Source organism: Ranitomeya variabilis, chromosome 3 (assembly GCF_051348905.1).
Source record: "Ranitomeya variabilis isolate aRanVar5 chromosome 3, aRanVar5.hap1, whole genome shotgun sequence".
Classification (NCBI taxonomy): Eukaryota; Metazoa; Chordata; class Amphibia; order Anura; family Dendrobatidae; genus Ranitomeya; species Ranitomeya variabilis.
The window spans coordinates 717,382,998-717,398,537 of NC_135234.1; the positions used below are offsets into that span (position 1 = coordinate 717,382,998).

Sequence of the window (15,540 nt, forward strand, 5' to 3'; positions counted from 1 at the left end):
AAGCCATCAGTATGAATAGCTAATCAGAGCTCCACATGCCACCCCCACAGGCCGCCCCCGGGCACGAGAATATTAACTCAAAACTGAAAATAAAGATTACACAACAACCACAAGACAGATTTCATCAACCAAGGTATCATTATAATCAGTATAACGGCGCCGACCTGACACTGTCTGGAGGCTACGGAGCACAATCCTGCTGACTGGTTTCCTTTAAAGCACCGCTCCAGTGTTTGCTTGTTTTTTTCCAATTCTGGAGCGGTGTCACTAATCTACGGTACCTTCCCCAGTATTACTTACCAGCTGCCGTCTTCAGTTCTTCCTGGTACCGCTTCGGTCCCACCATCTTGTGACCACAACTTCTGACTGACCGTAAGTCACAGGTAACGGTCCCAGGTTCTCAGTGTAAGTCCCTGAGATCCTCGTCCTAGCCCTCATAGACTTACATGGAGTTGTGACTTCTGGCTTGCCCAGCAAGATCACAGATCACAGCCTACAGAAGACTGACCGGAGCGGTTAAAAGGTGAAGATGGTGGGTGATGAGTATAAGACTGGAGGCAGGGAACTTACATTAGTAGCACCACTTCGGCGCTTCAGTAATATAAACCGCTGGAGTGGTGCTTTAACTTTGTATGTAGGAAGAAAATGAACGCTAAGGATATTCTGTGTGAAGGTGAGCAGAGCCTTTTATATGCTGTTGTATTTATGGGAAGAACATTACAGGTCCGTACTCCCAATATGGCACAGAAATAAGGCATTTAACTACTTGAGGCACTGAAGTGACGAGTCTGGGCATTGAGGAGCGCGCTCGCCCTGCTTAACAGGGTACTGATTGACGGAGTGCTGTGTGTAAGGGCATGCACACGCAGCAGTAAAATACTGCCGTTAAACAGGTCAGCTTATTAAAGGGGTTGTCCAGGCTTGTCCCACTCTGTGACTACAAACTTGTGATTTTCCACATCGCGAGCACTGCGCGCTTTTAGGATTCTCTGGTGCCAGCGGCAAGACCGGGCAGTCATGTGACCACAAGTATACAAAGTTCATACTCCTGGCCACATTCTGACTAGACTTACATGGCTATTAACAATTCGGTTTTATTGAGCAAGGCTGTGCACCTCTAGTCGGTATGTGACCGGAAGAATTAATGTTGCATACTTGTGGTTACATGACCACTCGGCCGCACCGGAGAATCCTCCCTGCTTGTGATGTGGGGATTCACATGTCTTCAGTGGTGTGAAAAGCCTGGACAACCCCTTTAACCTGATAGAACTGGTTTAACCACTCAATGACCGCCAATACACCTATTTAAAGTCTACAGAATTGAGGATAAATCGCCCCCACCCCCACTCTGGAAAGTTCCGCGGATATCAGCAGTATATCATAGCTGACATCCTGTTGATTCAGCCACAAATTGTGCAAGCAAGATGGGTGCCAAGACAACCAAAGGTCATGGAAAGCAACGTTTTAGTTGTAAAAAATGTAATTACCTTTTTTTTTATCATTTTAATTTACTTTGCGTTCATTTTTGTGGAGCACCAGAAGTGTTAACAAACTTCCTAACAGCCGTTTTGTCTGATAAAATATGAGTCACTCAGTCAAAGCAAAACTGAATGTGTTTTTGTAAATTTCCTTGAAAAAAAAATGAAACGTTCTAACAAAAAAAATGATACTGACATGTCGGAAATGCAGTTTATTAGCTAGTTTGTGTAGTATGGTTCTCCCATGATGGCGCTCTTCAGGTCATCTGACCACTGCTGCCAATTACAGACTGCAGCGGTGCTGTGACTTAAGGCCCCGTCTCACATAGCGATTTACCAACGATCACGACCAGCGATATGACCTGGCCGTGATCGTTGGTAAGTCGCTGTGTGGTCGCTGGGGAGCTGTCACACAGACAGCTCTCCCCAGCGACCAACGATCAGGGGAACGACTTCGGCATCGTTGAAACTGTCTTCAACGATGCCGAAGTCCCCCTGCAGCACCCGGGTAACCAGGGTAAACATCGGGTTACTAAGCGCAGGGCCGCGCTTAGTAACCCGATGTTTACCCTGGTTACCAAAAAAAACAAACAGTACATACTCGCCTTTCGGTGTCCAGGTCCCTTGCCGTCTGCTTCCCGCTCTGACTGAGCCGCCGTACAGTGAGAGCAGAGCGCAGCGGTGACGTCACCGCTGTGCTCTCACTTCTCACTGTACGGCCGGGAGTCAGTCAGAGCAGGAAGCAGACGGCAAGGGACCTGGACACCGAAAGGCGAGTATGTACTGTTTGTTTTTTTTGGTAACCAGGGTAAACATCGGGTTACTAAGCGCGGCCCTGCGCTTAGTAACCCGATGTTTACCCTGGTTACCAGTGAAGACATCGCTGGATCGGTGTCACACACACCGATTCAGCAATGTCAGCGGGGCCTCAACGACCAAAAAAAGGTCCAGGCCATTCCGACACGACCAGCGATCTCGCAGCAGGGGCCTGATCGCTGGTACGTGTCACACATAGCGAGATCGCTATGGAGGTCGCTGTTGCGTCACAAAACTTGTGACTCAGCAGCGATCTCGCTAGCGATCTCGCTATGTGAGACGGGGCCTTTAGGAACAACCCGCGCTTGCTCGATCTTCAGGGGCAGTGGAGGGTGAGTATGCCTCTGCTTATTATTTTTTCATTAATCCATACCTAATATATATATATAGTTTTGATGTGAACAATCCTTTTTAAAGTATAAAAAAACTTATAAATTGCAAATTTTTCTAACTTTCCGTAAAGTTTGTTGTTTAAGAAAAATGTATGGATCTAAGCTTTCCATGAACATAGGAGACAATTCACCAAAGCTTTTACTCCAGAAAAGCAGTGAAAGCTTTGAAAACTCTCAAATATTTTTTTATTTTCTTTTTATTCGCCTTCTATCTTGTCTGCTGTAGTCTACCTGATCAGACACAGTTCACATGTTGACTTTTATAGACTCACAGCCATGCTTTGTTTGTTCTCTTAGGTGGAGCAGGTGAAGTTATTGGATCGTTTTAGTCCAAGCAACAAGTCGACTTCAGGAACGTTGTATCTCACAGCCACGCACTTACTGTTTATAGACTCGCAGCAGAGAGAGATCTGGGTACGTGCAGTCATCGGTGGACCTCCTTATCTCACACATACGCTCCTTTAGGCTATATGCACACCAAGTCTTTTTTGCTGTTGTATCGGAGCAGAAACATAGGTTTTTGAAGAGTTTTGAGATTTGGAAAACTCAGTATGCACATAGCCTTAAACTATACAAACTGGTCAATATTTACCTTCAATGAACTACAACTGATGTTATCTAATCCTGACAACCCCTTTACATATCCCCGTTGAAGCATATAGGCATCGCAGAGGGCAAAAGACCCTAACCAAACCCATATTGTAGGGACACTGGTGAAGAATGGTTCTCGCTGTGGCCCAACCAAACTGTCCATGTATTTTTAAAGCTTGACCCTCTTCAGGCATTGGCTTAGTTGACTTCGATTGGAAAAGATCTTGTCAAGATGACGTGACCCCATAACCGCTTCCCACTAATGGATAATTATGTCCCAATTGTGTTTTTTTTACTCAGCATAAAGAGCCTGCAGAACGTGCTCGGAATGATTATTTATTGATATAGCACCATTGATTCCATGGTGCTGTACATGAGAAAGGGGTCATATACAAAACACAGATATCATTTACAGTAAACATATTAACAATGACAGACTGGTACAGAGGGGAGAAGGCCATGCCCTTGCCGGCTTACATTCTACAGGATGATGTCGAAAGAGACAATAGGTTGGGGAGTTGCGGCAGCTCCGGTGGTGTTGAGGTGGCAGCGTGATCATTGCAGGTTGTAGCTTTATTCAAGAGATGGGTTTTCAGGTTCTGTCTGCAGGATCTGAATATGGTGGATAATCAGACTTGTTGGGGCACAGAATTCCAGAGGATGGGGGCATATTCGGAAGAAGTCTTGGAGGCGATTGGGTGAGGAATGAATAAGTGTGGAGGAGAGAAGGTGTTCTTCGGAATACTGGAGATTACCTGGAAAGATATCAGGAGATTAGTTTGGAGATGTACGTAGGAGACAGGTTATATATACGGCTTTGTAGGTCAGTGTTAGTAGTTTGAAATGGATACGCTGGGGAATTGGGAGCAAATGAAGGGATTAGCCGAGGGAAAAATCTGAGGAGTAGCAAGGATAGGGATGGACTATTCGGGCAGCAGACTTAAGGACAGACTGGAGAGGTGCAAGAGTGTTAGCAGGTAAGCCAAAGACAAGGATGTTGCAGTAGTTGAGGTGGGAGATAATGAGGGCATGCAAAAACATTTTAGTAGATTGAGGGTTGAAAAAAGGAAGTATTATGGAAATATTTTTGAGCTGAAGGCAACAGGTGGTGGCCGCAGCTTAGATGTGTAGTTTGAAGGACAGGGCAGAGTCAAGGGTTACCTTTTGAGGAAGCGGCTTTCTGGTACAGGGGAAAGTGTGATGTCATTTATTGTGATAGATATATTAGGTAGGGAAGATATGTAAGATGGAGGAAAGATAATAAGTTCAGATTTGTCCACATTGAGCTTGAGGAAGCAACCGGAGAATGAGGACACTATGGCTCATAGACACTCTGGGATTATGGACAGCAGAGAGGTGACATCTGGGCCAGAGAGGTAGATCTGAGTGTCACCAGCGCACAGGGTACTCGAAGACACGGGACTTTGAGTTGTCCCAAGCCAAGGGTATAGATGGAGAAGAGTAGGAGGTCTTAGGACAGATCCTTGGCCGAGTCCCAACAGAGAGAGAATGGAATGAGGAGTTAGTGTGGAACGAGGAGATTGAGGATAGGGCAAGGTCTTTGACGCCACAGAAAGAGAGGATGTGTAGTAGAAGGCAGAGGACAGGTCTAGAAGGAGGAGTATAGAGAATTGTCTGTTGGCTTTGGCTGTAAGTCTTCAGTAATTTTGGTCAGGGCAGTTTCAGTGGAATGGTGGCGACGAAAGCCAGATTGTAGGTTGGCAAAGAGCAACTTAATTGAGTGGTGGGAGAAAAGTTTGTGAACATGCTGTTCTAGGAGTTTGGAAGCGATTGAGAGCAGCAATATGGGGTGATAGCTGGACATAGCGGTTGGGTTGAGGATGCCTTTTTTAGGATAGGAGTGATTGTGGCATGTTTGAAAGCAGAAGGGAAGGTACCAGAAGTTTAATGATAGGTTGAACTGATGGGATAAGTTGGGTGGTGAGGTTGAGGAGGAGATGGGATGGGGTCAAGTACACAAGTTGTGATGTGTGATTTGAAGAGACAAGTAAGCTTTCCTTCAGTGATGTTGGAGAGGGAGGTTATGGGGTTTGGGCATTGGTCTGGTATACAAAGGGGTTGTGGTGGTCGAACAATAAAGACTTGCCTTGTTTAGTCGATCTTATTTTTGAAGTGTGTGGCAAAGTACTCGACAGAGATTAGGGAGGTCAGAGGGGGCAGTGGAGATCGGACAACGGAGTTAATCTTTGAATAGCTGTTTGGGGTTGTTGCATAAGGAAGATACAAAAGTTGTCCTGTTGAAGTTGAAGATGTCCTGTTTAGCAGAGGTGAGGGCTGAATTGAATGTGAGTGTTGCTTGTTAGAATGCAGTGATGTCATCTTGCGAACGTGTTTTCTTCCAGAGCCACTCCGCAACCCTGGACACTTGCCGAAGCTTTTTAGTGAGGTTATTATGCCAGAGTTGTCTATTCATTCGTCACACTTTGCCGTGAATGAGAGGGGCGACTGTATCACTACCTGTTGCCGTTATGGCATTGTAGAAAGCAGTGGCACTGTCTGTGAAGCTATGGATGCCAGAAGTATAATAGAGTCAGAGAGTTTTCTAGTGTCTAGATGTGCAAGGTCTCTATAGGAGTATGCTACATGCTGGACATGGATGACAATGTGAGTAGATGGTGGTCAGATAGGGAGAGAGAGGAGGTTCTGAAGTTACATAGGGAGCAGAGGCGGGTGAATATAAGGTCTAATGTATGTCCGTCTGTGTGGGTGGCTAAGGAGGACCACTATCCAAAAGATGAAATAAGCAACATGAGTTTGGAGGCTGCTGACTGGCAGGTGTCAATGGGGATGTTGAAGTCACCCATGATGATGGTGAGAATGTCATCAGAGAGAAATTGAAGAAGCCGGGTGGAGAATTGGTCAATAAAGGCAGTGGCCGGGCCTGGAGGTCGGTATATGACGGCCACTTGGAGGTTGTTGGTGGGATAGTAGATGTGGACAGAGTGGACTTCAAAATAATGGAGACTAAGGGAGGGTAGAGGTGGGATTGGGTTGAAGGTGCAGATGGCAGAAAGACTCACTCCTCCACCATGTCTGTTCCCAGGGCGAGGAATGTGGGTGAAGGGGAGGCAGTGTCGGAGGATGTTATCCTCTGACACTGGCAATCCTACAGAGGAAATTCGCAACTTCAGTTTCTCTTGCGGATATTCTAAGTTTTCTGTGCAGATTTTCCCCATAGACTTGCATTAGATGCGGAAAATCCACAGGTAAAAAACGCAAATACCAGAAAGTATGAAAAATAAAGCAGCTTTATTTAAAACATGATATAACAAAAAGAGACAAAAACCACGGCGATAAAAGCGCAAGTAATATTATTTAATAGGTGCAGAAAATCTGCAACATCAAAAACTTACCAAATGCTCATTGTGGGAGCGTAGCCCAAAAGTCATAGAATTAGTCATAGAATTTGGAATGTGTCGCTGAAACGAAAAAGAGAAAAATAGGTTATGTCATGGCTCCCAAAATATCTCTGCTTTATAGGACATGGATGGCTTTATTTGGATGGTTTTGTGCATAGTTGAGGTTTCTACTCCCTGTGACTGATGTGCTCCTGGTCTCCATTAGATTCTGCACCATCACATCTCTGCGGTGGAGAAGCTGGCCCTCACCACCACAGGCTGCCCCCTAGTCATCCAGTGCAAGAACTTCCGCGTGGTGCATTTCATAGTTCCCAAAGAGCGGGACTGTCATGACATCTACAACTCTCTGCTTCAGCTGTCCAGACCAGGTAGGACCACATCCAAATCTTTATATGAGTGGTATATATATAATACATAATCTCCTGCTTATGCGTCAGTCTTCACTTCAGTGTTGGCATTCTATTCATGAAACTGGTAGTTCAGGATCAACATAAGCAATCGGGGGCTGGAGATCTTGCATTTTTTTCCTTATGTTAGGGCCTTTTTAAATAATGTAAAATTTGTAAAAAAAAAAAAAAAAAAATTTGGTGTCCCCATTTTTTGAGACCCATAAGTTTTATTTTTCCATAGAGGGTCCTGTATCAGGGCCGTTTTTTGCTCACTGAGCTGTAGTTTTAATGACATCATTTTGGATCACACACAGCCTTTTGATCACATTTTATTGCATTTTTAAATTACATGCATCTTTTCGATTTCACTTTTTTTTCTGCACAATATTTGCCATACTTGTTAAATATTTTTATATTTTCATACATCTGACTTTTATGGTTGCAGCAAAATGTTAAAACACTTGCTGGCTGGGTGCAAGGCAGGTGCTGGCTGGGTGTAAGGCAGGTGCTGGCTGGGTGTAAGGCAGGTGCTGGCTGGATAAGGCAGGTGCTGGCTGGGTGTAAGGCAGGTGCTGGCTGGGTGTAAGGCAGGTGCTGGCTGGGTGTAAGGCAGGTGCTGGCTGGGTGTAAGGCAGGTGCTGGCTGGGTGTAAGGCAGGTGCTGGCTGGATAAGGCAGGTGCTGGCTGGGTGTAAGGCAGGTGCTGGCTGGGTGTAAGGCAGATGCTGGCTGGGTGTAAGGCAGGTGCTGGCTGGGTGTAAGGCAGGTGCTGGCTGGGTGTAAGGCAGGTGCTGGCTGGGTGTAAGGCAGGTGCTGGCTGGGTGTAAGGCAGGTGCTGGCTGGGTGTAAGTCAGGTGCTGGCTGGGTGTAAGGCAGGTGCTGGCTGGGTGTAAGGCAGGTGCTGGCTGGGTGTAAGGCAGGTGCTGGCTGGATAAGGCAGGTGCTGGCTGGGTGTAAGGCAGGTGCTGGCTGGGTGTAAGGCAGGTGCTGGCTGGGTGTAAGGCAGGTGCTGGCTGGGTAAGGCAGGTGCTGGCTGGGTGTAAGGCAGGTGCTGGCTGGGTGTAAGGCAGGTGCTGGCTGGATAAGGCAGGTGCTGGCTGGGTATAAGGCAGGTGCTGGCTGGGTGTAAGGCAGGTGCTGGCTGGGTGTAAGGCAGGTGCTGGCTGGGTAAGGCAGGTGCTGGCTGGGTGTAAGGCAGGTGCTGGCTGGGTAAGGCAGGTGCTGGCTGGGTGTAAGGCAGGTGCTGGCTGGGTGTAAGGCAGGTGCTGGCTGGATAAGGCAGGTGCTGGCTGGATAAGGCAGGTGCTGGCTGGGTATAAGGCAGGTGCTGGCTGGGTGTAAGGCAGGTGCTGGCTGGGTGTAAGGCAGGTGCTGGCTGGGTGTAAGGCAGGTGCTGGCTGGGTGTAAGGCAGGTGCTGGCTGGGTATAAGGCAGGTGCTGGCTGGGTGTAAGGCAGGTGCTGGCTGGGTAAGGCAGGCGCTGGCTGGGTAAGGCAGGCGCTGGCTGGGTAAGGCAGGTGCTGGCTGGGTGTAAGGCAGGTGCTGGCTGGATAAGCCAACTGGCACTTGCCCTGTGTTGAGGGGACTCAAGCTTGAGCCTGCTCCATAGCATATTACTATGTCATGTAGTGGGAAGGAGTTGCATTCAGTATTGAAAAAAAAACCAAAAGCTATGGATCACTGAACAAATCTTTACTGTATTGTAGATTTGCAGCCATATTGGTTTATATGTGCCCACCAAAAAAACACTCATAAAAATGTTTTTTACAGCGTGCAGGTAAATGTAGAACTATTTCTTATTTTTCTATTAGTCCGATATGAAGATCTTTATGCATTTTCCTACAACCCCAAACAAAAGGAGGCGGAACGTGTTCTCGGCTGGCAATGCATAGACCTGAGAGATGAGTATAGGCGGATGGGAGTCCCTAATGGTTACTGGCACCTCTCCGATGTGAACAGAGAGTATAAGGTAAAAGCACCTTTGGGGGACAAGAGTCGGTTTATCGAAATGTAGAAATGTCTTCAAAACGAACATCATTTTAAGGAACTGCTATTTATGCGATTTCTTGTTATGTAGCTTTATTTCTGTAGTTGTTTACAGACAGATCAGAGTTTGTTTGTCATTTACTTAATTTTGGTATATTTACCGAATTGTTTTGCCATATTTGAGGGCTCTATGACTTTCCATATACTTTCCTTAGAAGCTTCCGGGTGGACTGAAAGGTAACAATGGAGCAAAATGCTGATAACCCTTTAAAAAGCAGAATAATCCTTACAAACCTGTTGTATCCCCTGCTGGACTGCACCAGTGACAACTCTTCTGCAACACAATACCGCTGCAACCAATCACTGACTTCAGCGCTGATGCTGGGTGGACGGGAAAATACCACTGAGCCCAGTGATTAGCTGCAGCGTTTGTGGTGTAGATGGGACTTGACTGTAGTGCAGACCAGACGCCATCTTGACACATGTGTACCCTGTGACGCGGACGTCACGCTTGGTCTCCTAGACTCCTGTCTCAAGATCAGGAATTGGAACAATAAATCATATTGTGATTTCCCCTACTAGATACAGGAGAGAAAGGCGCAGAGTTTTAACAATTCAGTGATCTGTGACAACAAGTTTGGATTTGGTGATTTCAGGCAGAATCGCTGCTACAAGAAAACATTAAAATGTCAGAATCACAAACTCTAGTCTGAACATGGCCATAGCCTGGAATAGGGCACTAAGTATTCTCGTCATCTCTCTCCCTGTGTTAGTCCATGATACGGTCCTTGCTTCAGAGACATAGATGAGACTGTTACTTCAGGTCAGGACCCCCTCCGCTCAGGCCGGGTATTGCGATCCGAGCATGGACCGTATATCACTGCCTTATTTTATATTTTATTTTTCAGGTATGTGAGACTTACCCTCGAGACCTGTATGTACCGGTTACTGCTAGTAAGCCGATCATTGTGGGGAGCTCAAAGTTCAGAAGTAAAGGCAGGTTTCCCGTGCTGTCTTATTACCATCAGGAGACACAGGTATCTATTTCTGAAATGTACAAAACTTCTGTTAATGGCTGGTTGAATGTTTAGACTAGGCTTTATGATCACAGTTTTGTTTCCTGATGTAGAAGTCTAAATCCCCTGTGTATACAAGTAAGAAGAAGTGATCATGTATTCACAGTATAGGTGATAACTACCAGATCAGTGGTGGCCCATCTACTGAGACCACAAATAGGTGACTTCTGTCCCATGTTTGAATGGAGCCGCGGATGAGCCCGAGCCCAGCCTCTCCATTCATTCCCTATCGGATTGCCAGAGATAGTCGGGTACATTGCTATCAGTGTGGATCCCGCTATCACATTGGTGGCTGGATGAGGCCGGTGCGGGCTGGATAAGTCAGCCGGATGGATGAGGCAGGTGCGGGCTGGATGAGGCAGGTGCGGGCTGGATAAGTTAGCCGGATGGATGAGGCAGGTGCGGGCTGGATGAGGCAGGTGCGGGCTGGATGAGGCAGGTGCGGGCTGGATGAGGCAGGTGCGGGCTGGATGAGGCAGGTGCGGGCTGGATAAGTTAGCCGGACGGATGAGGCAGGTGCGGGCTGGATAAGTTAGCCGGATGGATGAGGCAGGTGCGGGCTGGATGAGGCAGGTGCGGGCTGGATAAGTCAGCCGGCTAGATGAGGCAGGTGCACTCACCGATCTAATAATTTTCACAAATTCTTACCGGAATACTTCTCTTGCGTAAATATTAAATTATTGAATTATTATTGTTTACCATAAACTTGTATAAGTATACTAAATTGTAACCAACTGCATGAATAGTGATCAGATGATTTGCAAAAAAAAATGCAAAGTCATTTCTTGCTATGAAAATGAACTTTATAAAAAAAAATCCAAATTCCTCCGAGTTTCAGCCCTGCCTTACAATGACTTGCTTACATCATTTCAGTGATCATGTAAGCTCAGGAGAAAGTGTAGGCAGCTGATATCACTCTGTCATGCGGATTGAACTATAAGAGCAGACTGGTTGCTATAAATGGGGTCTGGTGTTAAAAATCAATGTCTTCTTCTGTTAACTGTGGTTACCTCCAAGGAAATGCTTGAGGTTATCATAGTTTTGCATCAAAAGGGCTTTACGGGAAAGGACATTGCCGCTTGTAAGATTGCACCTAAATTAACCATTTATCAAATCATCAAGAACTTCAAAGAGAGTGGCTCAGTTGCTTGGAAGAAAGCTTTGTGGTGCCCAAGAAAGACAAGCAAGTGCCAGGACAATTTCCAAGAGAAGATCCAACTACAGGATCGGTTCAGCTCCAGTGCAGAGCTTGCTCAGGAACGGCAGCAGGCAGGTGTCAGTGCCTCTGCACATACAGTGAGTAAAAAGCTATTGGAGGCAGCCTAGTGCAGAGAAGAGCTGCAAAAAAGACACTTATGTCCAAGAAAAACCTCAAGGACAGACTGACATTCTGTAGTAAGTACAGGGATTGGACTGCAGAGGACTGGGGTAAAGTTTTATTTTCTCAGAAATCCCCTTCACACTGTGACATCTGGAAGATTTATTGTCCAGAGAAGAAAAGTGGAGCACTACCATGTGTCCTGTGTCTGCCAGCAGTTAAGTATCTAAACATCATCCAAGAGCAACTTCTCTCAGTGATCCAGGAGCAATCTGGTGATGAACAATGCTTTTTCCAGCGTGATGGAGACCATGTCACAGGGCAAAGTGCTAGTGAAGTGGTTCAGTGAGAAAAACATGTCCAGTATGTAATATTGGATATTCAGGACAACGTCAGACAAGGCTTTTGTGTGGATCATCGTGCACTCGATTTATAGGGGGCGACATAATATGATAAAAGCATTTGATGTGGCGTCTGAATGTGTATTCTTTATTTATAGAAGTACATGAAAATGTATCTCAGAATGCAAAGATTTTAAGAAGCAAAACATTTCATAGGGCGCTAAATGTAATGATGGCGTCTGCTCGGGGACACCTTCCTCCTCTGCTCTCTGCAAGGGGAGAACGTGCTACTGCCGCTGAAATGGGGGGATTAAAGGGAAGTGAATGTTCTCAAGTCTCCAGGCTATTGGCGGACTGACACATGTGCTTTTACATGTGAGCACGGCATGCGATGGTCCAGTAGTATCGGTGATACAGGGCAGAAGAGTGTTCATGTCGGCAGTGATCAGTCGTCCACCATGGATGTATAGTCACATCACTTCTTTTCCTTCCGGATAGGTGGCCATCTGCCGCTGCAGTCAGCCCTTGTCGGGTTTTAGCGCTCGGTGTCTGGAAGATGAGCACATGCTGCAGTCAGTCAGTAAAGCCACCCCTGAATGGCGCTCCATGTATGTCATGGATACTAGACCCAAGGTGAGTCCGCAGCTCCTCCATGTTTCCTACTAAGTCGGGATGTATTTCACCACAACACATTTTGTCTCTTTGCAGCTGAATGCCATGGCGAACAGAGCGGCGGGAAAAGGCTACGAGAACGCCGACAATTACTCTAATATTAAGTTTCAGTTCGTGGGAATTGAGAATATTCACGTGATGAGGTCGAGTCTGCAGAAGCTTCTGGAAGGTGTGTGATGGGGTCTCATAATGTAATCGGGGGCAGATTGTAATGGAAATCACGGCTTTATTAAAGGGCTTCTCTGGGAAAACCAGTCATCTACATGCAGGATAGGTGATAATGTACTGATCAGTGCGTGTCTGACAGCTGGGAGCCGCACTGATCAGCAGGATTGTGAAGTTTTATCAAAAAATGATGCAGCAAGTCGCGTGACCCAACCACCACTATTAATTTTCTATGGGATTGGTAGAAAAGGCCGAACGCAGCTCTCGGGGTCGGTGATGCCCAACGCTGCTCCGTTATAACACGGTTACACGTGATCCGTCAAGGATAAACGTTTTCCTTTCCCACCAGCGAGTGACCCGCAAATAAGTTCTCGTCGGTCCTGTGCATAGGTGACCACTTGTGAGATCCATTGTAAGCATTTTTCCCATTGAGATTAATCGGTAAGTCAAACTACAGAACTTACCCTATTTTCTGTGAAATGCCAAAAGGCTTAAAAATGTTTTAGAAAAATAATTTCCACAAAGTTGAAAATTAAAATCTCTTTACTCGCCTCCCCTGGCGAATCGGAGGCTGCGGCGGCCTCTATCAATTAAGAGCTGCGACGTCCATTCTAGCGGGGATAAAAGTTCCCAGCCCATCGGTGCTGATCTCTGCGCTCCGACCAAGAGGAAAGTTATCTCCCTTTAACTTTAGTGTGATGAGAGAAATAAAATCGACATCCCTTGCACAGTGACGCTCCGAGGTGCTGCAGACATTCGCTCTCGGTACCAATGTGCTTCTCGGTACCAATGTGCAGGGAAAATGCTTAATTCCCAGTCGGAGCTCCTAATCCCTGGGGGCTCAGTCTTATTCTTCCATTACTTTATATGGTGGGAAATAGACTGGGGAATTATTTTTCAATTTATTTTTTTTTCCTATAGGACTAAGAAAATGTCATCTTTATTATTTTACGGTCTATTTACGGTAGATAGAAAGGACTTGATTTGTTCTGTCCTGATGTGTCCGTCTCCCCAAACGTCAGTGTTGCCCAATGAGAACCAGTGATGGAGCATCGTTTAAAAAAAACAAAAAACCCCAAACCTTTGCATTGTGTAGTTCTTCTATTATTCCTCCTGGACATATATGAATACAGTGCCTTGCGAAAGTATTCGGCCCCCTGGAACTTTTCAACCTTTTCCCACATATCATACTTCAAACATAAAGATACCAAATGTACATTTTTGGTGAAGAATCAACAACAAGTGGAACACAATTGTGAAGATGAACGAAATTTATTGGTTATTTTACATTTTTGTGGAAATTCAAAAACCCACCTGTATCCAGCGCTGGCTGCTCAGGGGTCTGCTCTGACACAGGAAGTGGAAATGTCACCATACCACCAACCGCAGGACTTCTGCACCTTGTGATTGGCTGCAGCGGTCAGGTGACTTGAGCAGCACGTCTGTAGATTTTATTTCTTTGATCGAGGACTGCTCAAGTCACTTGACTGCTGCAGCCAATCACAAGTGGTCCGGCAGCTGGTGGTGTGGATATATTCTGTGTTGGAGACAAGTGAACATGCTGGGATAAGGTGTTATCTGAGCATGCTTGCGTGCTAACCGAGTGTCTTCGGCGTGCTCGAATAATATGTTCTAGTCCCTGTGGCTGCATATCTCATGGCTGATTGACAGCGGCAACACATACAGGGATTTCCTGTTTGTTAAGCAATCCCTACATGTGTTGCGTCTGTCGAACATCCATGAGACATGCAGTCTCAGGGACTCGAACATAGTATTTGAGCACACCGAAGACACTCAGTTAGCACATGAGCATGCTCAGATAACACCTTATCCCAGCTCGTTCACTCATCACTGCTGGAGATACATTTGGGTACTGATAGGCGAGTATCAATGAAGCAACTTTTTGGGTTGGCCCGTATAACCTTTTTGAAAAGGATTATACTGTCCTAAGGGGATAAAAAGCTTACAATTTTCTTCGGTAAAGATGCGGATGAAATATCAGAAGGTTTTTGTTGCATCCTAATGGAAAAAGTGAGTCTGTTAATAGGAAATAAATGTCAAATAGAAGATTTCTGTATATTCTGTTTAATCCACTAGATGGCAGCGTGCACCTCTGGTTATCCTGAGCTAAGGGAATAAAGGGCACCTTGGAACAGTGCAGTCAGCAGGACCATGGAATGATTAACCCTTTCACGAACGGATGATTTTCCGTGTTCTTTTTTTCCCCCCCATTTTGTCCTCACCTTTTTTCAAAAGCCGTGACCTTTTTTTTATTTTACTGCCACCATATCTATATAAAGGCTTGTTTTTTTCCAGGATCAGTTGTAGCTTTGAATGATCCCATTCATTTTACCGCATAATGTACTGGAAAAAGGGGTAAAAATGTTGTGCTTTGACACCATTTTCCAAGACCTGTTGTTTGTTTTTTACATCCATTGAGTTATGCGAAGTCTTGTTTTTTTGGCGCGGTGACATTTTCAATGGTACCAGTTTGTGGTTCATAAGATTTTTTTTTTTTTCCAGAATAGTTTAGTGACTGAAAACTGCAATTCTGCAATTTTTCATTTTTTTCTCCGATTAGCTCATATACCCTTCCTGTCAAGTCATCTTTTATTAGCCTGGACTTTTACGGATGTGGTGATCCCAAATATTTTATTTATATTTCTTGATTTTTCTCCAGGAAGAAAGGTGGTGATTTGAATTTTTATATTCTTAACATTTTTTTTTATTTAATATATATTTCTCCTACGCCTCATTGGGGGACACAGGACCATGGGTGTTATGCTGCTGCCACTAGGAGGACACTAAGTAAACAGAAAGATTAACTCCTCCTCTGCAGTATACACCCCTTCACTGGATACAATTTCAACCAGTTCTTGCTTAGTGTCTGTAGGAGGCACTTGGGTCTGTTTTCAGGCCCCAACTTTCTTATTTTAAT

The 15,540-nt window shown here is 45.6% G+C and overlaps 1 protein-coding gene across 1 annotated transcript in view; it reads left to right on the plus strand.

Moving 5' to 3' along the window:
- MTMR6 (myotubularin related protein 6) overlaps window positions 1-15,540 on the plus strand; it is a 52,613-nt gene that overhangs the window by 11,423 nt on the left and 25,650 nt on the right. Inside the window, exons 2-7 of the mRNA XM_077298318.1 lie at window positions 2,984-3,100; window positions 6,863-7,025; window positions 8,856-9,013; window positions 9,939-10,067; window positions 12,264-12,398; window positions 12,474-12,606. Of these exons, the coding sequence (XP_077154433.1) occupies window positions 2,984-3,100; window positions 6,863-7,025; window positions 8,856-9,013; window positions 9,939-10,067; window positions 12,264-12,398; window positions 12,474-12,606 (835 nt within the window). The remainder of the gene's footprint in view (window positions 1-2,983; window positions 3,101-6,862; window positions 7,026-8,855; window positions 9,014-9,938; window positions 10,068-12,263; window positions 12,399-12,473; window positions 12,607-15,540) is intronic.